Raw genomic sequence first — 18,471 nt, 5'->3', positions numbered from 1 at the left:
TGCAACTTCCTGAAGGGAGGTTCCAAAGAGGATGGAGAGAGGCTGTTCTCAGTAGTGACAGATGGCAGAACAAGGAGCAATGGGCTCAAGTTGTGGTGGGAGAGGTCTAGGTTGGATATTAGGAAAAACTATTTCACTAGGTGGGTGGGGAAGCACTGGAATGGATTCCCTAGGAAGTAGTGGAATCTCCATCCCTAGGGGTGTTTAAGTCTCGGCTTGACAAAGCTCTGGCTGGGTTGATTTCGTTGGGATTGGTCCTGCCTTGGGCAGGGGGCTGGACTTGACGACCTTCTGAGGTCTCTTCCAGCTCTATGGTTCTATGATTCTATGGATTAAAAGTTAAAACAAAAATAGTAGAATCTGCAATTTCTCACAAGCATGAACATTGAAGTAGAGCAAAATGCAGAACGCCCCCTCCCCCTCACCCCAATGCTTAAAACCCAGGATTTTTCACAATTGTGGTGAGCTAAATGGGAAAAATGCCTAAAAACCACCAGGCTGTATCTCGACTGGCAAGTTTTTCTGCAAAATCATCTGCTTTTGTGGAAAAACTTGCCAGCTGTCTACACTGTCCGCTTGAATTTCCGCAAAAGCACTGACGATCTCATGTAAGATTGTCAGTGCTTTTGCGGAAATACTATGCTGCTCCTGTTTGGGCAAAAGTCTTTTTCTGAAAAACTTTTGCGCAAAAGGGCCAGTGTAGACAGCAGAGATTTGTTTTCCGCAAAAAAGCCCCGACCGCGAAAATGACGATTGGGGCTTTTTTGCGGAAAAGTGCGTCTAGATTAGCCATGCTCACTTTTCCTCAAAAAGTGCTTTTGCAGAAAAGCATCCTGCCAATCTAGATGCGCTTTTCCGAAAATGCTTTTAACGGAAAACTTTTCAGTTAAAAGCATTTCTGGAAAATCATGCCAGCGTAGACGTCGCCTCAATGTTTGCAACAACTGTGGGGACTTAATGGATATCAACTGGAAAACAATGCTTAGAACTTTCCTTTTGCACAATTGTGAAAATTCAACTAAAAAATGCTGAAAGCCCAGGATTTTACACAGGTTTGGGAATTTAAACAGCAACCAGATAAAATGCTACAAAGCCCCCATGGACGCCCTTCTGGGAACTGAAATGAATACAATTTGAAAAAATAACTTACGTGGAAATTCACATCAAAACAGAAACCGCTCCAATCCTACAGTTTGACAAACCTGGGGAAATGTGTCTTGCTGAAAACAGTGAGAGACGCTTAAAACTAAACCATATCAACAGTTGAACACATTATAAAACTTAACGTTTGGTCCCACCCAGCCTCTATATCAGCATGTCACAGCTGCTGCCCTGCGCCTGCATGGTCTTTGGGCTCACACCGCTGGCCCTGCGCCAAACCCCCGTCCAGCTCTCTCATTTCCCTGGACCTGGGAGCCAGCCTGCAGCAGAGCTCACGGGACGGACGCTCAGGAGCCAGAGGGCAGTGACTCATGGTCGCCTGGTGCCGCCCCTGAGAGCCCTGGAAGGATAACGCGGATCCCGCTCCCCTGGGGGCTGTTTGCCCTGCAGGTCAGTGACCCAGGGCAGCTCCGGGAATGGCAACAGCTGGAACCGGGAGTGAAACCTGGCTTGGCCGAGACAGACGCAGGGCATCTGGGACTGGAGCTTCGGGGCAAGGCCCAGTGGGAGGGGGAGGGGTTAGTGACCCCTTAAACCAGGGTGGGGAACCTCAGGCCCGGGGCCCCGATGTGGCCCACAACTTGCCTGGATCTGGCCCCGGAAGCTCAGGGCTCCCCCCACAGAATTTGGGAGCCTGTGCTGGTGCCCAGCCCTTCTCCCTTCCCAGGCCAGAGGTTCTGTGCCCCCCATCTCTCTTCCCCTCTGTGCCCCCCATTCCCTGCTACCCTTATGCCGGGGGCCCTCCAGTAGGCACCTGTGAGCTACAAAAGCCGGATTGGGGGGGGGTCTCAGTACCTAGGGCCGACACAGCAGACACGTAGGCCGAGGCCTAACACCATTTCCAAGTAGCCATTTGAGGGCGTGGGGCTAAGAAATGCTGAGGGAAGCAAGCAGAGAACCCCCCCCCCCCCCCCCCCCCCCCCCCCCCCCGTGCTCATGCGCTGGGGAAGGAGGAACCACCGGTTCATTTTAAAGTGTTAAAATGGTGCGAGGGCGCATGTGTGTCCAGCACGGACCTCCCCAGCACTAACCAGACCACAAAGCGCCTGCCCCCCTAGGGCATTCGGGGTCCCACACGTTTCTCGGGGGCCTCCAACCAGCGAGGACCAAGGGGTCTGACAGTTTTAGGGGGTGGCGCCCATCGTGGGTGTAGACGGAGCCGTGTTTGCAATAGGGACCCAGAGAGGGAAATTGGAGCTCCCGCTGGGATCCCCTCAGCCTGCCTCACAGTCTCTGCCCCCCGGGGTGTGTCCTTCGCCCTGCTGAGCAAGGCAGCTGCAGCAAACACGGCACCACCCCGCACCCAGCCCGCCACAGGCAGCGGCCGTCACCCTGGTGCCAAAGCCCAGTCACACTTTGGGGTGGAGGCAGTATCTGGCCCTTACGTTCCTGGGGCCTCTGTGCTGATATTCCGAGGACTTGAGCTACAAACCTTCCTGCCCCCAGCTCAGGGCCGGTGACTCTAATTGCGACCCTGCCCGGCCTCCGTCGAGAACGGCCAGTCCCCGACAGACAGTTTGCGGCTCCAGAGCCCCCTGGCTCAGACCCCAGACCGGCTCCAGCTCCCGCCCCGGCACCATGAAGACGCTTCTCCTCTGCTGCCTCCTCTGGGCCCTGCTGGAGACAGGTGAGAACGGGGCCGGGAGGGTGTTTGGACCCCTACCTGGTGCAGACAGACAAAGACCCACCCAGGAAAATTGCTCTGCAGGAGAGGGGCTGCCCCCTCCCACTCCCCGGGGTGAAATACACCCCTGCTCCGAGATCTTCTCCCTGGGCTGCAGATGGATCCTGTTGCCTTTGCTTCTCTAGGGACCTGTGTTTTGTGTGAGGTCTGCCACAGCGAAGGTGACAGCTGTATGGGCCCTGTGAAATTCTGCAGCAAGGAACTGGATTCCTGCGGGATCATGAAAACAGAATCCGTAGTAGGTAGGTGCAGAGACCTTGAACCAGCCCAGAACACAGGCTGGGTCAGCGTTAGCCCGCCCAGAACCAGGGGCGGTTGGGTGAGAGCAGGGGGCCTGGGAACCAGGACTCCTGGGACCTCTGTGGTACTGAGAGGGGGCTGGGGCTGGTGGGTGGAGGGGAGAGGCTGGGGGAGTCTCTCTTTGCTCCTGGCAGGGGTGTGGTGTCTGGTGGGTTAGAGCCGGGAGAGTCAGGACACCTGGGTTCTCTCCCCGACTCTGAGAGGAAAGAGAAATCCAGCGGGTGAGAGGTAGCTAGGGGGACGAGTCCTGCTGGTTCTCTACTGACCTGGGGTGAGTCGTGCCTCAGTTTCCCACTCTCTAGATAGGTCAGAATCACACCTGTGAAGCGTTGCAAGGGGGAGGCAGAGACCTGAAGCCTCATCTCCTCTTCCTCCCATTCAGGGGAGATCAAGACCCCATCTTTTGCGAAGACCTGCGTGTCCTCCAGCCAGTGCAACCTTGCGCCTCGCTACGTGAATTTTGGGAACGGGATCTCTGTGAGCGGGAACATCGCCTGCTGTGTCGGGAAGGCCTGCGAAACAGCCACTGTTAGCGGTACAGCGCCCATCTTCGTCTCCAGGGTGTCTGCTCCCGCGCGCCCCCTGCCCTGCCTGGCCCCTTCAGGCCTCTCTGTGGGAAGAGGAGCAGCTGGGGGCTGCACCGCTCAGCCCCGGATCCCCCTGCAGGGGGCGCCCCATTGGGTAACCCTGAACACCTGGGTATGGGGAGGTCGGTGGGCGGGGCTCTAGGCTCTCACCACCTGTGAGCCGGATCCAGGATTCCCTGTTGCCAATCTCTCCCTGCCCCTGCTACTTCAGGTACCCCAAAGCTGCAGCGCCCCCTGCAGGGGGATCCGGGGCTGAGCGGTGCAGCCCCCAGCTGCTCCTCCTGTCCACCGCCCCCTGGGGCTCATCCCCTGAACTGACTGTATTTGCTCCACTTTTCTCAGTGCCCCCGGCTAACACCACACTGAACGGCCAGCGCTGCCCAGCCTGTTTCCCTGTGTTCTCCCATCACTGCAAGGAAGAGATCATCGACTGCACAGGCTCCCAGACCCACTGCCTGCATGTCAGCGGCACAGTGAAAAGAGGTAATTGGCATCCGGCTGTTTCTCTGTCCGATTTCCCCACCCAGGAGAGACCACGCACATGGGCAGGCCCCTGCAGTGAGGAACGTTAAATAGTTCTTTTATATAAAATGTTGGAAGGGAAAGTTGTTTTGAATTACAATAATGAACCAGTCTGATTTTTCCCAGAATTTGTTTTCATGGGGGACTCTTCCCACTGAAACAGTCTGACGAATCTGAATTCACAAAATATGTTCACATTTCTATTTTTAACAGCAGAAAGGTTTCACTTGAAAAATCTCAGAGCACAAGAGAATGTCTGAGCACTCTCTGGCATAGGAGAGGAAATATAATTGAAAAGGGAGAAGTGCACTATGATTAAATTAAATGCTTTTTCCAGCCAATAACCCGTTAATCTTTGGAACTCCCCACCACTGCAAACTGCTCTGGTCAAGAACTATGTAAAATTCTAAAAGATTCTTGTTTATCAGGAAGAGCTGGAGAGATCATAATGCATGATCAGAAAACTGTTGAACCTTCTTTTTCCAGTCTTACACGGATTTCTTGGTATTAGTGATATCCCTCATATCAGTGGTTTGGATACCTTTGTGTGCAGCATCTAGTGCTGGCCGCTGATTGAGGCAGGATACTCTCCTGTGCACAATGCCCTGAACAAAGTTCCCCAAACTGCCTTGGTGTCTCTCTCTTTGTAGAATAGCAGGCTCTAAAGTAATACAGAAAAAGTGACAGTACAAACACACCCTGCCTGGGTCTGCTGCAGAAATTTCCCAGCTGGGGGGACCCGGAAGTGCCAGAGATATTTCTTTTTTACTGGTTGTGGAACAGTGTAACAGATGCCCCAACTGAGTTCGGGGCCTTTTTACTCCAACTGTTGCACAGACCCCTTGGCTGAGCGGTGAATCCTCTGCTGCACACTTGCCTTTGCCAAAATTAGGAGTCCCTATGCACCAGGGATTGTACAGGCCCTTTGGATGAGAACTGGTTAAGGATCCCACTACTGCCACCATCAGTGAGCAACACCATTGACAGGAGAATGGTGGGACTGATGTTAGAGTTCGTTAGAAATCAGGGATTCACTGAATGATGATGAATCAGAGCAGAGGAAGGGAGACTGTAACGGGGACCCCGATGGGCAGCAGGGACGGGCTCAGAGGGGGAAGGAGACCGTGTTGTATAGGACCAGAGGCATAACAGGCTTCCCAAATGGGGTCCCAGACACTGACCCTCTTGCTTTGACTCCCACAGGTGAGACAAGTATAAAGACCACCATGAAAGGCTGCGCCAGTGAGTCCATCTGCACTAATATTCAGCAGTTGAAAGGGGCCATCGTGGAGTTTGATGTGGATTTCACCACGGCCAAATGCAGACCAGCCTCCTCCCGCGTGGCCACTGTGGCTCCAGAAGCAGGCAGACTCGTCCTCCCAGCCCTCCTTGCCGTCCTGCTGGTGAACGGCCTCTCCTGATCCCCCCTCCTGCGGCACAGCCCCCCTGCTCTGGGGAGCCGCGCCGCTGTGGCAGGGCTCGGATTCACTGTCCTTGGAACGGGATTAACAGAATAAAACAGACACAAGAAAACTGGATGGGAGCAGGTGTCTGGGTGAGTGTGTGTCTGGGAGGGGGATGGAGGAGGGGACTTGGATCGTGTGTGTGTGTGGGGGGGGCAGATTCTTGGATCATGTGTGTGTCTGTAATAGCAGATCTCGGATATTGTGTGTCTTCCTGTGTGTGGTAATGAATGTTTGACTCTGTGGCTATGTCTAGACTGCAGGCTTGTTTTGGAAAAAGGTTTTCCGGAAGAGATTTTCTGGAAAAACTTCTTCTGAAAGGGAGCAGCCACACTGCCAAAGCACATCGCAAAAGCGATCTGCTTTCTCGACAGATCGTGTGCACACTGAATGGACGCTGTCTCGCATGTAAATTGTGGTTACTGTGGGTGGAGTGGCTGACAGGGCGCCTGTGCTTTTCCCTGTTTCCTCTTGTTGCGAAAGAATTCCCTCTTCCTCCTCCGCACGGGCCTTTTTCCAGAAGAGCGCTTTCAGAAACAGGCTTCTTCCTCATAGAATGAGGATTAGCGATGCTGGAGAAACCCCTCTGCTCTTTCGATTTTCTTTAAATTTTTTCTTTAAAAAAACCCCAAGTTTTTTCAGAAAAAATGGCCATTTTCCCTAAAAAACTCTGCTGCATAGACATACATTGTGCGTGTGTGATCATGAGACTTGGAGCGTGTGTTTGATTGTGTGTGATAGCCAGTCTTGGAGCATGTGTGTGTAAAATCGTGCCTTTGACTGTGTGTGTCTAAGTATTGAATTCTGTGTGTGTGTCTGTGTCTGTATGGATCAGGTGTGTGATAGTGAGTCCAGGGTTGTGTGGTGTGGATCTGGAGATTATTTGTGTCTGATGCTGGTGGTCTGATGGATTTCCTCACATTTAATTTTAGTGGGGTTCTGGGGGTGTTAGAAGCCTTGTTCTGAGTCTGATTGGAGCTAGGATAAGCCCTTGTAATGGAAAGCGGGAGAGAATACACACAGGTGCACACACACACACTCACACACACACTCAAACAGACACACACACACATTCATAGCACACAGAGAGAATGCAGCCTGCACAACCGTCTCCTGGGCCACCCCTCCGACAGGCCTTCGTGCGGGAGGGAAATGAGGCTGGTTTATTTGTGGGGCCTTTCACAGCCTAACAGAGTCCCACTTTTTGTCATAAACCTGAAAATATGTTCCCGTCCTGCTACTGCCCTTTTAATTACACTGTGAATGTGGGTTTTATGGTGGGGCCACCAGCCAGGACTGGAAACCCCCCGGTTTCCAGCATAAAGCAGCTCCTGGAAAGATCCCTGGAACCCCGGATTCGGGTGGCGTGTTGGGGGGAGAGGTGGATCCCGAGCGCCCTGCCCTCCCCTTCGCCCTGAGACCGGGCGGCTGCCGCCTCTGCGGGGGCTAGAGAGACAATGGGGGGGGGGGCTGCCTGCACCTCCTCCCCCCGCACCGCCCCAGTCTCCTGTGACCCCCAGCGCCGGGATGGAGCTGGGGACGGGCCGCGCTGAGGTGCCCAGCTCCGGGGCTCGGAGCACGAGCCAGGCTCCAGCTGCTGGTCCCAGCACAGTGGGGAGGGACAGGACTGAAGGCAGCCGGGATCCTCGTCCCAGCCCTGACCCCCAGCCTGGCCCACGGGCACACGCACTCACAACGCCCCGGCACCTGCATCCCTGCACCTGCATCCGCCCCCCCGCCCAGCGGCCCCGGGATCCCGGCCGGATTCGCTTCCCCTTTGGGTCGCATCGAATAACACAAAGCGGGGACCGAACCTTTGGCGATTCCTTATTTATTTACGTGGGCAACAGTTTCAATTTTTGTGGCTGGAGGCGGCTGAGAGTGACCCCTAGTGGGGAAACGAGGCAGCGCCCGTCCGGAGCCACAGCGCTCTAGGGAGACTCTTTTTAACTCTAGGCTTGGCCGAGATCGGGGGTGAGAGAGAGAGAGGGTGTGTGTGTGTGTGTGTGTGTGTGTGTGTGTGTGTGTGTTTCAGTTTCAGTTTCAGTGGATCACACTGGCTTGTTTAAGCATTTTTCTGCTTTCATCCCTTTCACACTTGTTGCAAACGTCGGGGCAATATCCATTTCCTGGCAGCAGACGCTGAGGTTCACAAAGTTCAGGCTTTTTCACCATCAAATCACCCAGTGTCAGCATCGCCCAGGACAAGCTCATCACTTGCTCCCAAAGCACTCCAGAGAGGGCGAGAAATATGGTTCGCGCTGGGAAACTAAGGCACAGAATGGTGAGGTGACTCACCCAAGATCAGCCGGCAGGCGGGAGTCAGAGACAGGGTGGAACTAAATTGCACTAAGGCTCAAGCTTTTTTTTAATTCACTCGCCCAAACAATAGACTACAGCTTTTATTTTTCTGTATTTATTTTTAACGCTCCCTTGCAATAGGGGTCAAGTGGTGGGTATTTCATTGGAATCCTGCAGCATCTCGTTACATAACGACTCTCTCCAATGGGTGCGTCGATACTGGCCAGTTGAACCGATCATTTCAGGCTGTTACACATCCCTGTGGCTAAGCGAAAACCTCAGCGTTGAGCGCCGTGTTTTGACTGCGGACGCAGAGAACTGTGATATGACATAGCCAAGAGAAAAAGCCGGAGGCCACCAAAAGTTCCTCTATCTGCTGTGTGGGAAGGGTTTGATTGGTAGCAGTAAGTGTCAGTTTCACCACCCGCACTCCCATGCCCCTCCCCAACCAGAATAATATTCCCATCGAAAATAATTGAAACATGCAGCTGAGAAAAATCAGCTTGAGATGGTGGCACGGTTTGATTTGAGGCTCTTTACTTTGCAGAGTTGGACACGTGAGATTGACAGTTCAAGGTTCTAATAAAGCTTCGACTTTCTGTATCTCAGGGTCTCATTTAAAAATTGTTGTGCAACACCACCTGGAGTTTTCACACACGAGTGAGCATTTAAATGGATTAAAAGTGAAAATAAAAATAGTAAAATCTGCAAGTAGAGCAAAATGCAGATTCTCCCTCCCCCAGTGCTTAAAACCCAGGATTTTACACAATTGTGGTGAGCTAAATGAGAAAAATGGCTAAAACCCACCAATGTTTGCACAACTGTGGGGATTTAAATAGATACCAACTGGAAAACAATGCTTAGAACTCCTCTTTTGCACAATTGTGAAAATTCAGCTAAAAAATGCTTAAAGCCCAGGATTTTACACAGGTTTGGGAATTTAAAAAGCAACCAAATAAAATGCTACAAAAAGCCCGTACGGACGCCCTTCTGGAAACTGAAATGAATACAACTTGAAAAAATAATGTGGAAATTCACATCAAAACAAAAACGGCGCCAATACTAACATTTGACAAACCTGGGGAAATGTATCTTGCTGAAAACAGTGGGAGATGCTTCAAAATAAACCATATTAACAGTTGAACACCTTAAAAAACTTCACATTCAGTCCCACCCGGCCTCCATATCAGCATGTCACAGCTGCTGCCGTGCGACTGTCAGCTCACACTGGTGGCCCTGCACCAAACCCCATCCAGTTCTCTCATTTCCCTGGGTGTGGGAGCCAGCCTGCGGCAGAGCTCACAGGACGGACCCCCAGGAGCCGGAGGGCAGTGACTCACAGTCGCGTGTGTGGAAGCAGGCTCTTTGCTGGCCAGGCCTCTCACGTGTATTGCCATCCAAGCAAAAAGTCAGCTTCCCCTTGATGAAAACTCTTACACTATGTAAAAAGGTCAGCGACGAACAGGAACCAAAACCAGACCTAAAATGTTCATGTAAAGTTCCTGCTGGTTGTGCTGACTGTACCATGCCCGATAAGGCAGAAAAGGAAAAACAGGAAACCATCTCACCCCCTTACCCCTGTCACTTAGCAGACAGGGTCTGCTAGCCTATCACAAAAAGTGTGCAAAAGATCTCTATAAAACAGCTACCCCTCCTATATCAAACTGAGGAATCCCGAATAAACATTGGATGGCAGAATACGAGCCAGGCCCAAGGACTGATCACCCGAGGGCCACCTCCCGCTCACCGAACCAGAGTTCCTGTAGAGCGTAACATATACCAACTATGCTGTTGTTGCTGTTGTACTTTGTGTTTTTTCTCAGTGTGAGTATTGCTATCTAAACTTAGTTAAAAGTTTTGTTAAGTAGTATTGTTAAGAGTTTTAGATAAGTAATTAGACTTATGAGTAAGATTGATGTAAATGTAACTGTTGATAATCCCTGGTCCCTTATTGACAACTATTGGGACTTAGAAAAAGCTCAAGGAATTTTCATTTAGGCTACGTCTACACTGGCACCCTTTTCCAGAAATGCTTAAAACAGAACAGTTTTCCGGAAATACTTATAACATTTCCCCAGGTTTGGCAATACACGTGAGAGGCCTGGCCAGCAAAGAGCCTGCTTCCACACACGCGACTGTGAGTCACTGCCCTCTGGCTCCTGGGGGGTCCGTCCCGTGAGCTCTGCCGCAGGCTGGCTCCCACACCCAGGGAAATGAGAGAACTGGATGGGGTTTGGTGCAGGGCCACCAGTGTGAGCTGACAGTCGCACGGCAGCAGCTGTGACATGCTGATATGGAGGCTGGGTGGGACTGAATGTGAAGTTTTTTAAGTTGTTCAACTGTTAATATGGTTTATTTTGAAGCATCTCCCACTGTTTTCAGCAAGATACATTTCCCCAGGTTCGTCAAATGTTATAAGTATTTCCGGAAAAAGAGCATCTACATTGGCAGGATGCTTTTCCGGAAAAGCCCTTTTTCCGGAAAAGCGTCCGTGGCCAATGTAGACGCGCTTTTCCGGAAAAAAGCCCCAATCGTCATTTTCGCGATCAGGTTTTTTTTCCCCGGAAAACACTACTGGGCTGTCTACACTGGCCCTTTTCCGGATCAGTTTTCCGGAAAAAGGTCTTTTGCCCAAGCGGGAGCAGCATAGTTTTTCCGGAAAAGCAGCTGATTTCTTACAGTAGATCGTCAGTGCATTTCCGGAAATTCACGGGGCCAGTGTAGACAGCTCGCAGCTTATTCCGGAAAAGCGGCTGCTTTTCCGGAATAAGTGGCCCAGTGTAGACACAGTCCTACTATATAGCACTTTGCTTATTGCTCCTACTAATAGTTATTTGGCGGCCACGCATGTAAGAGACTAATAAAGAAAAGCTATCATTGGAAGTATTCTAATAAAAGTTTAAAAGATATTTAGTAATAGTTTGCCTGTTTCTGCGCCTCCCTGGGACTAGCCACATTTCCGAAACTTTTAGTTTTAACCACAGCCTGGTGAGGCCCCTGAGAGCCCCTGGAGGGTTAACGTGGGTCCCACTCCCCTGGGGGCTGTTTGCCCTGCGGGTCAGGGACCCAGGGAAGCTCTGGGAATGGCACCAGCTGGAACCGGGAGGGAACGCAGGCCTGGCCGAGCTGGCACCTGTGAGGTACAAAAGCCGGATTGGGGGGCTCTCAGTACCTAGGGCCGACACAGCAGACACGTAGGCCGAGGCCTAACACGATTTCCAAGTAGCCATTTGTGGGCCTGGGGCTAAGAAATGCTGAGGGAAGCAAGCAGAGAAACCCCCACTTGGCCTTCTTGAACCTCATTGGATTTCTCTTGGCCCAATCCTCTAATCTGTCCAGGTCACTCAGAACCTGGTCCCCGCCCTCCAGTGTATCCACCTCTCCCCCTAATTTTTCAACAGAGGGACAGAAATTGCTGACACAAACCCAAGACACACAGGGCAAGATCCCAGCTGGGTCAATGGGCCGTAGAGAAGGCTCAGCACAGATGGATCCTGTTGCCTTTGCTTCTCTAGGGGCCTGTGTTTCCTGTGAGGTCTGCGTCCGTGGCCCTAACAGCTATAGGGGCCCGGTGCAAGCCTGCAGAGAGCAACTGAATTCCTGTGGGATCATGAAAACAGAAGCGGTAGCAGGTAGGTGCAGAGACCTTGAACTAGCCCAGAACACAATCTGGGTAGGTGTCAGCCCACCCAGAACCAGGGGCTGTTGGGTGAGAGCAGGAGGCCTGGAAGCCAGGATTCCTGGGTTTTCTCTATGGCTCTATGAGAGTGGTATGGCTGGTGGGTGGAGGGGAGAGGCTGGGGGAGTCTATGGCTGATCTTGGCAGGGGTGTGGTGTCTGGTGGGTTAGAGCCGGGGGAGTCAGGGCTCCTGCATTCTCTTTGTGACTCTAGGAAGGGAAGAGAAATCCAGAGCGTGAGGGTGAGGGGTTAAGGGTAGCTAGGGGTACCAGTCCTGCTGGTTGCCTACTGAACATGAGTGAATTATGCCTCAGTTTCCCCCCTCTAGATAGGTCATAATCACACCTGTGAAGTGTTGCAGCGGGGAAGCAGAGACCTGAAGCCTCATCTCCTCTTCCTCCCATGCAGGGACTTAAAGACTCTGATCTTTACGAAGGCCTGCGTGTCCTCCAGCCAGTGCAACCTTGCGCCCCTCTACCCGAGTTTTGGGAACGGGATCTCCGTGAGCGGGAACGTCGCCTGCTGCGTCAGGGAGGCCTGCAAAACAACCATTGTTAGCGGTACAACACCCGCCTTCCTCTCCAGCATAACCGCTCCCGCGCGCCCCCTGCCCTGCCTGGCCCCTTCAGGCCTCTGTGTGGGAAGACAACACAGGATTAGGAAAGAACCTTTATTTCCCCTGCCCTGCAGGGGGCGCCCCATTGGATAACACTGAGCCCCTGGGTCGGGAGAGGTTGGTGGGTGGGACTCTAGGCTTCCACCAGGTGTGAACTGGATCCAGGATTCCCTGCGGCAAACCTCTCCCTGCCCCTGCTACTTCGGGTGCCCCAAAGCTGCAGCGCCCCCTGCAGGGGGATCCGGGGCTGAGCGGTGCGTCCCCTGTGGCTCATCCCCAAAGCTGACTGCGTTTGCTTCACTTTTCTTAGTGCTCCTGGCTAACACCACCCTGAACGGCCGGCGCTGCCCAGCCTGTCCCTCTGTGGTGTTACATCACTGCAATGAAGAGATCATCGACTGCACAGGCTCAGACCCACTGCTTCCATTTCAGCAGCACAGTGAAAGATTGCCATCCTGCTGTTTCTCTCTCCGATTTCCCCACCCGGGAGCCATCATGCACATCGGCGGGTCCCTGCGTGGGGAACACTGAAGAGATCTTTAGATAAAACATTGGAAGGAAAAGTTATTTTGAATTACAATAATGAACCAGTCTGATTTTTCCCAGAGTTTGTGTCCATGGGGGCCTCTTCTGACCCAATCAATCTGATGAATGTGAATTCACAAAAAGTGGTCAAATTTCCATTTTTCTCTGCAGAAAGATTTGAGATGAAAAAAGCTCAGAGAATCTCTGAGCACTCTCTGGCATAAGGGAACGGTTAATGGAATTGAAAAGGGAGAAGTGTATTATGATTGAAATAAATGCTTTTTCCAGCCAATAACTCATTAATCTTTGGAACTCCCCACCACTGGAAACAGCTGTGGTCAAGAGCTGTGTAAGATTCTTGATTATTAAGAAGAGCTGGAGAGATCATAATGAATGATCAGAAAACTGTTGAAGCTCCGTTTTTTAGGGCTTACACTGATTTCTAGCTATTCACAATATCCCTCCTATTTGTTGGTTTGGATACCTTTTTTGCAGGATCTAGTGCTGGCCGCTGATTGAGGCAGGATACTCTCCTGTGCACGGCACCCTGCACAAGAAACCCCCAAAATTCCATTTTGTCTCTCAATTTGTAGAATAGCAGGGTCTAAAGCAGTGGTCCCCAACCTTTAGAGGCTGCCGGGCGCCAGGGGGCGTGGCCGTTCGCCTGCCGGGCGCCAGGGGGCGGGGACACATGCACGCCCAGGGCCGGCGCCCCCCTCCCCCCAAGCGCCGCGCGCCCGGGGCACGAGCGGCCAATTCGCGGTGCTCCCGGGGCGGCGCTTACCATGCGCCCCGGGCCAGCTCCGGCACACAAATGGCCCCGCGGGCACCGTGTTGGGGACCACTACTCTGAAGTAATACAAATGAAGTGAAAGTACAAACACACTCTCCCTGGGTCTGCTGCAGAAATCTCCCAGTTGAGGGGACTTGGAAGTGCCAGAGATATTTCTTTTTTACACTGTTCCACAACGAGTAACAGATGCCCCAACTGAGATTTGGGCCTTTTTGTTCCAGGTGTTCCACAGATCCCTTGGCTGAGAGGCAAATCCTCCCTCGCCCCATGCCAGGGGCTGCACACCTGCCCTTGCCAAAATTGGGAGTCCCTATGTGCCAGGGTCTGTACAGGCCTTTTGGCTGAGAGCTGATTAAGGATCCCACTACTGCCACCATCAGTGAACAACACCAATTCCAGGTCAATGGTGGGCGTAACATTGGCCTGCTCCACAGTTGGTTAGAGATTGGGGTTCACTGAGTGACAGCGCATCAAAGCAGAGGAAGAGAGACCAGCAGGGGGTCCCAGACGGGCTGCAGTGAGTGGCTCAGAGGGGGAAGGGGACCGTGTTGTATAGGACCAGAGACATAAGAGGCTTCCCAAAGTGGTTCCCAGACACTGACCCCTTTGTCCCCAACAGGTGGGACAACCAACAAGAACACCATGAAAGGCTGCGCTACTCCATCTGCCTGCACTTATATACAGGAGCTCAAAGGGATCTTCGGGGGGCCCGGTGTGGATCTCACAACGGCCGAATGCAGCCCAGCCTCCTCCCGCATAGCCACTGTGGCTCTGGAACCAGCCGGACTTGTCCTCCTAACCTTCCTTACTGTCCTGCTGGTGAACGGCCTCTCCTGATCCCCCTCCTGCGGAACAGCCCTCCTGCCCTGGGGAGCGGCGCTGCTGGTGGCAGGGTTCGGATTCCCTTCCCCTGTAATGGGATTAACAGAATAAAACAGACAGGAGAAAACTGCACAGGAGCAGGTGTCTGTGTGTGGGGGGGAGGGTTGGGGACTGATTTTTGGATCGTGTGTGTGTACGTGTGTGTCTGTCCTAGTGAATCTCGGATGTTGTGGGGCTTCCTGTGTGATCATGAGTATTGGAATCTGTGGCTGTGTCTTCACTGCAGGCTCCTTTTGGAAGAAGCTTTTCCGGAAGAGAAATAAATAAATAAAGCCTTTTCCGAAAGATCCCCTACTCCTGAGTTTAAGAGGAATAAGGAATCTTTCGAAAAAGGCTTCATTTTCCGAAAGTTCCGCGTCTACACTGGCGCTTTTTTCCGGCAAAGCTCCGAGCCGGGAAAAAGCGGCCGCCATATTCATGCAAATGAAGCGGGGAAGATTTAAATCCCCGCTTCATTTGCAATTGCGCTGTGTCTAATCTGCATCCCTTTTCCGCAAAAGGGTGCAGTCTAGACACAGCCTGGCATATGGGTTGCAGAAGGGGCTGAGGCATGGGGGGGATGGGTCAGCAGGTGCACCCTGGGGGCCTGGCTGGGCACCTCTAGGTTCAGGGTGCCTGTCTGGCAAGAGCCCCCATGTGCGGATAGAGGAAGGGCCGGCCATGGGATTTCTTCCCATCAGAAATTTCCTCTTCTACAGAAAAAGATGCAACACACAGCCCTTTCTCCTGGACTTCCTCCCCTGGCGAACCCAGCTGGGTAACTCCCCCAGTCCTCTTTACGCCTTTCCCTCACCAGCGACATGACTCTCCTGCTTTCAAAAGTGGGGAAACTGAGGCACAGACATGCTCAAGGCCACCCAGTGGGCCAGTGGCAGAGCTGGTCCCATTGCAGGGCTCGGTGCATCAGGCCACGCTGCCTTCCTGGTGCAGGAAGGGGTGTCCCACCCGTGCCCCATCCCTCCCTTCCTTCCAGGCACTGGAGCAGGGAGAGACATTGGTTCCATCACCAGTGCCAAACCACCCTACAACCCCGAGTCCTGGAGCCTCAGTCGGCTTGTGGGGCTCAGAAGCTGGGCAGATACAATAGTGCAGACATTGGTCTGCTCTGGGAGCTAGTCATGCCAGTCGGTTCTGATCAGACTCAATGAAATGTAAGATCAGGCTCTAGGTCAAGTAAGACGATGTTGGGATGAACCCCAAGGTGATCGCCCGCAATGGGGTGTCTGTGTCTCTCCTGGGATAAAGCTATATCTAGTCAAACTTGTTTCAAAGTCTCTAAGAAAGGAAGGGCCAGGCAGAGGGAGCACATGTCCCCGTTGGGCCCAGAAATGGCCAGGGCTGTGCAGGGGTCAGCGACACCAGCTCCTCGGAGGGACCCGAGTTGAACCATCCCGGCCCTTCCTCCGCAGCAGCTGTGAAGGCCGAACAGTTGGTTCAGGAACACGCCTGGCCCATCCTATGTGCATCCCCAGGCTGCGGCATTTGAACTATGTGAGCGGAATGGAGAAACATGGCATCAATCTCCACATGGGGAGCTCGAACTCTGTAATAATTGTGGTCTGAAGACACTGGTGCAAGGACACTCTTTGGTGCACTGGTGCAAGGACACTCTTTGGTGCACTAACATCATTTTCAGGGCGATGTTATCTCATTCCTAGTGGACTGTGGAAAACGTGGAAGAGCGCCTCTGGCCAGTGCTGGGTTTATTGCTTACCCTGTTGGCATCAGAGCTGCATATTTACAATACACAATGCATCTTGAGGAGCAGACTGTGAGGGGCGCACCAGGGGAAAGTGACACCCCCTGTTATAGGCTGGTGAATGGAACCAAGTCATCGTTAGTCCCTGAATAGTTTTGTTTACAGGTTTCCTTTTACAGTAACAGTGAGTTGCCCTGCCCACATCCTGCTCTCTCCAGTTGCCCTATTTGCTTCCGGTTTTCTGCACAGCCCCCAGATGCATTTCCTCTATCGACGGAGTATATTAGATCACGATCTGTTCACTGACAGTCAAAGCTGCAGGGACCTTTGGCTCCCAGTTGAAATCGCACTGGCAAGGCGCGGTGTCTGTCGGCCTGGCAGAGGACGGAGTCGGGATTAGAGTCTCTGCGCCCAGGAGGGAGCTGAGTCGCTGGCACCGTTGGTAAGTCGCTTGTTCCTTTGCAATTGTTGCCGTCACCGTTTTATGCTGTTCGAGGTCCCGGATTGTTCACACCCGGCCCTTGGCGGACGAGGGGGCTTGTCCAGCAGCGCTAAGGCCGCTTTTGTGTCGTCTCTTTGCCCGGATAAGCAGAGAAACCGGCACCTGTGCTGCTCCCTAGACTGTCCCTGACTCGATTGAACATCTAAAGCGGGACACTAAACGCAGGATCCTGGCCCCCCCCGGCTGATCGCCTGGCTGGGCTTTAGTCATCCCCACCCTGCTGAACCACCTGACTCCAGCCACCTGCCACCCCTGTTACATGAGCTCAGTGAGCAGGTTCCCGCGACACCCCGACATACAACCCCCCCCCAACACTCCCAGAGACGTCTCCCCTGAAAGAAACATCCCCTGCGCCGGGGTCAGTGACTTAATCGACTCCCCAGAGCAGCGGGGGAGGGGCGTTGGCTCCCTCTCTCGTCCCTCGATGGCTGGTGGCTGAGGAGAGGTTATTCCCCAGTCGGCGCCTGCCAAGCGGCCGGGAGAAGCTGCAGGAGCCGGACTCGGTCACAGCCCAGCAGGGTGGAGGGGGCTGCAATGAGGCTGCGTGACCCCTACACGCTCTGAGTTCCTGCAGCCTCTTGGCACCAAGGAATCCATTCATTAATCAACCCCCCCACACACACACCTGGGAGGGCGGCTCCTCGGATCCTGCTGGGCCTGGACTTTGACCTTCCTCTGGCTCCGTAACGTTCCCACAGTTCAACCTCCAGCGCCCCCTTCCCACGGGCCAGAGGAATCCCCGGCCAGCCAGAGCCTCGGGACCGGTCAGCGACACCCCAGGCGGGCGCCCTCCACGTGCAGTGAGGGGCCCGTCCACACTCACAGCCCCCAGAGACCCACCCGGTGGGAGCCGAGCAGTCACCCGCCGGCATGCCGTGTGCGTCGGATGGTGGGGACCTGGTACACTCCTCTGGGTCCCTGCCCCTGTCTGCTCCCGGAGGGCACACTCCTCCCTGGACTGCAGAACTGATCCGTGCAGAAGAGTAAGGGTATGTCTTACCTAGGGTTAGACATACCCTAACGGTTGAGTGCTACAGGCAGAGAAACAGGCAGAGGACAGTGGAAAGGGACAGGCCGTCCCTGCTGAGCTGTGCCGTGTGTGACTGGCACCCAATCCTGACTGGAGGATCATAGAGTCATAGATTCCTAGAACGGGAAGAGGCATCGAGTCCAGTCTCCTGCCCTCCTAGTGGGACCAAGCACCATCTAGACCGGCCCAGACAGGTGTCTGACCACTTGCTCTTACATATCTCCAGAGATGAAGTTTCCACAACCTCCCTAGGCAACTTATTCCAGTGTTTGACCACCCTGTGTGGCGTAGTGGACAAGCCACACCCTAGGCCTTCCACTCTGGGCATGCACTGGTGCCTGTGTTTGGGTTGGGAGGACCCCTGATGGCCGGTATCTGTAGCAATGCCCAGCAGAGGGGCTGCCTAAGTCACCTAGGCAGAGACCCCGGACGGTTGAGGGCAGGGAGGGAGACAATAGGAAGGAGGCGGAGACGAACACCAGGTCTCCGGGGAAGGGTCAGTTGCTGTCTGGGAAGCATGGGGAGACCAGGCTAAGCTGGAGGCTAGGGCTGACGGACCCCTAACCCTGGGGGCCTGAGCCTTCCGGGTCCTGCCCCCTGTAGCCACATCACGTCTGGGCTGGGCTATATTCTGGAAAAACCCCTCTCTATTCAGCTGGCTGGCGGACACTGTTCCGGCTGCTACGGGGGTGCAGGATTGAGGAACCCCGACGCGCCATCACACCCT

At 53.6% G+C, this 18,471-nt stretch overlaps 2 protein-coding genes and 1 long non-coding RNA gene across 3 annotated transcripts in view; 2 read left to right on the top strand and 1 right to left on the bottom strand.

Moving 5' to 3' along the window:
* The first annotated feature begins 1,368 nt into the window (after window positions 1-1,368).
* Window positions 1,369-14,583, top strand: LOC102460157 (phospholipase A2 inhibitor gamma subunit B-like). The gene is made up of 9 exons (XM_089772676.1): window positions 1,369-1,551; window positions 2,608-2,788; window positions 2,971-3,087; window positions 3,528-3,680; window positions 4,075-4,215; window positions 5,458-5,809; window positions 11,534-11,650; window positions 12,106-12,257; window positions 12,624-14,583. Exons 2-6 carry the CDS (start codon window positions 2,740-2,742, stop codon window positions 5,673-5,675), a joined length of 678 nt encoding a protein of 225 aa, XP_089628802.1. The 5' UTR covers window positions 1,369-1,551; window positions 2,608-2,739; the 3' UTR covers window positions 5,676-5,809; window positions 11,534-11,650; window positions 12,106-12,257; window positions 12,624-14,583.
* LOC142819591 (uncharacterized) overlaps window positions 5,804-18,471 on the bottom strand; it is a 17,203-nt gene continuing 4,535 nt past the window's right edge. Inside the window, exons 2-3 of the long non-coding RNA XR_016347751.1 lie at window positions 12,043-12,234; window positions 5,804-8,394 (exon numbers count right to left, since the gene is read on the bottom strand). This is a non-coding gene — a long non-coding RNA (uncharacterized LOC142819591). The remainder of the gene's footprint in view (window positions 8,395-12,042; window positions 12,235-18,471) is intronic.
* Window positions 16,515-18,471, top strand: part of LOC102463659 (phospholipase A2 inhibitor gamma subunit B-like) — an 18,752-nt gene continuing 16,795 nt past the window's right edge. Inside the window, exon 1 of the mRNA XM_075907699.2 lies at window positions 16,515-16,654. The gene's annotated coding sequence lies outside the window, so the exon portion shown is untranslated. The remainder of the gene's footprint in view (window positions 16,655-18,471) is intronic.

Source organism: Pelodiscus sinensis, chromosome 22 (genome assembly GCF_052426305.1).
Source record: "Pelodiscus sinensis isolate ZL-2025 chromosome 22, ASM5242630v1, whole genome shotgun sequence".
NCBI classification, from domain to species: Eukaryota; Metazoa; Chordata; order Testudines; family Trionychidae; genus Pelodiscus; species Pelodiscus sinensis.
The sequence above is the reverse complement of the archived record's forward strand: the minus strand, read 5'-3'. Positions and strand labels throughout refer to the sequence as shown.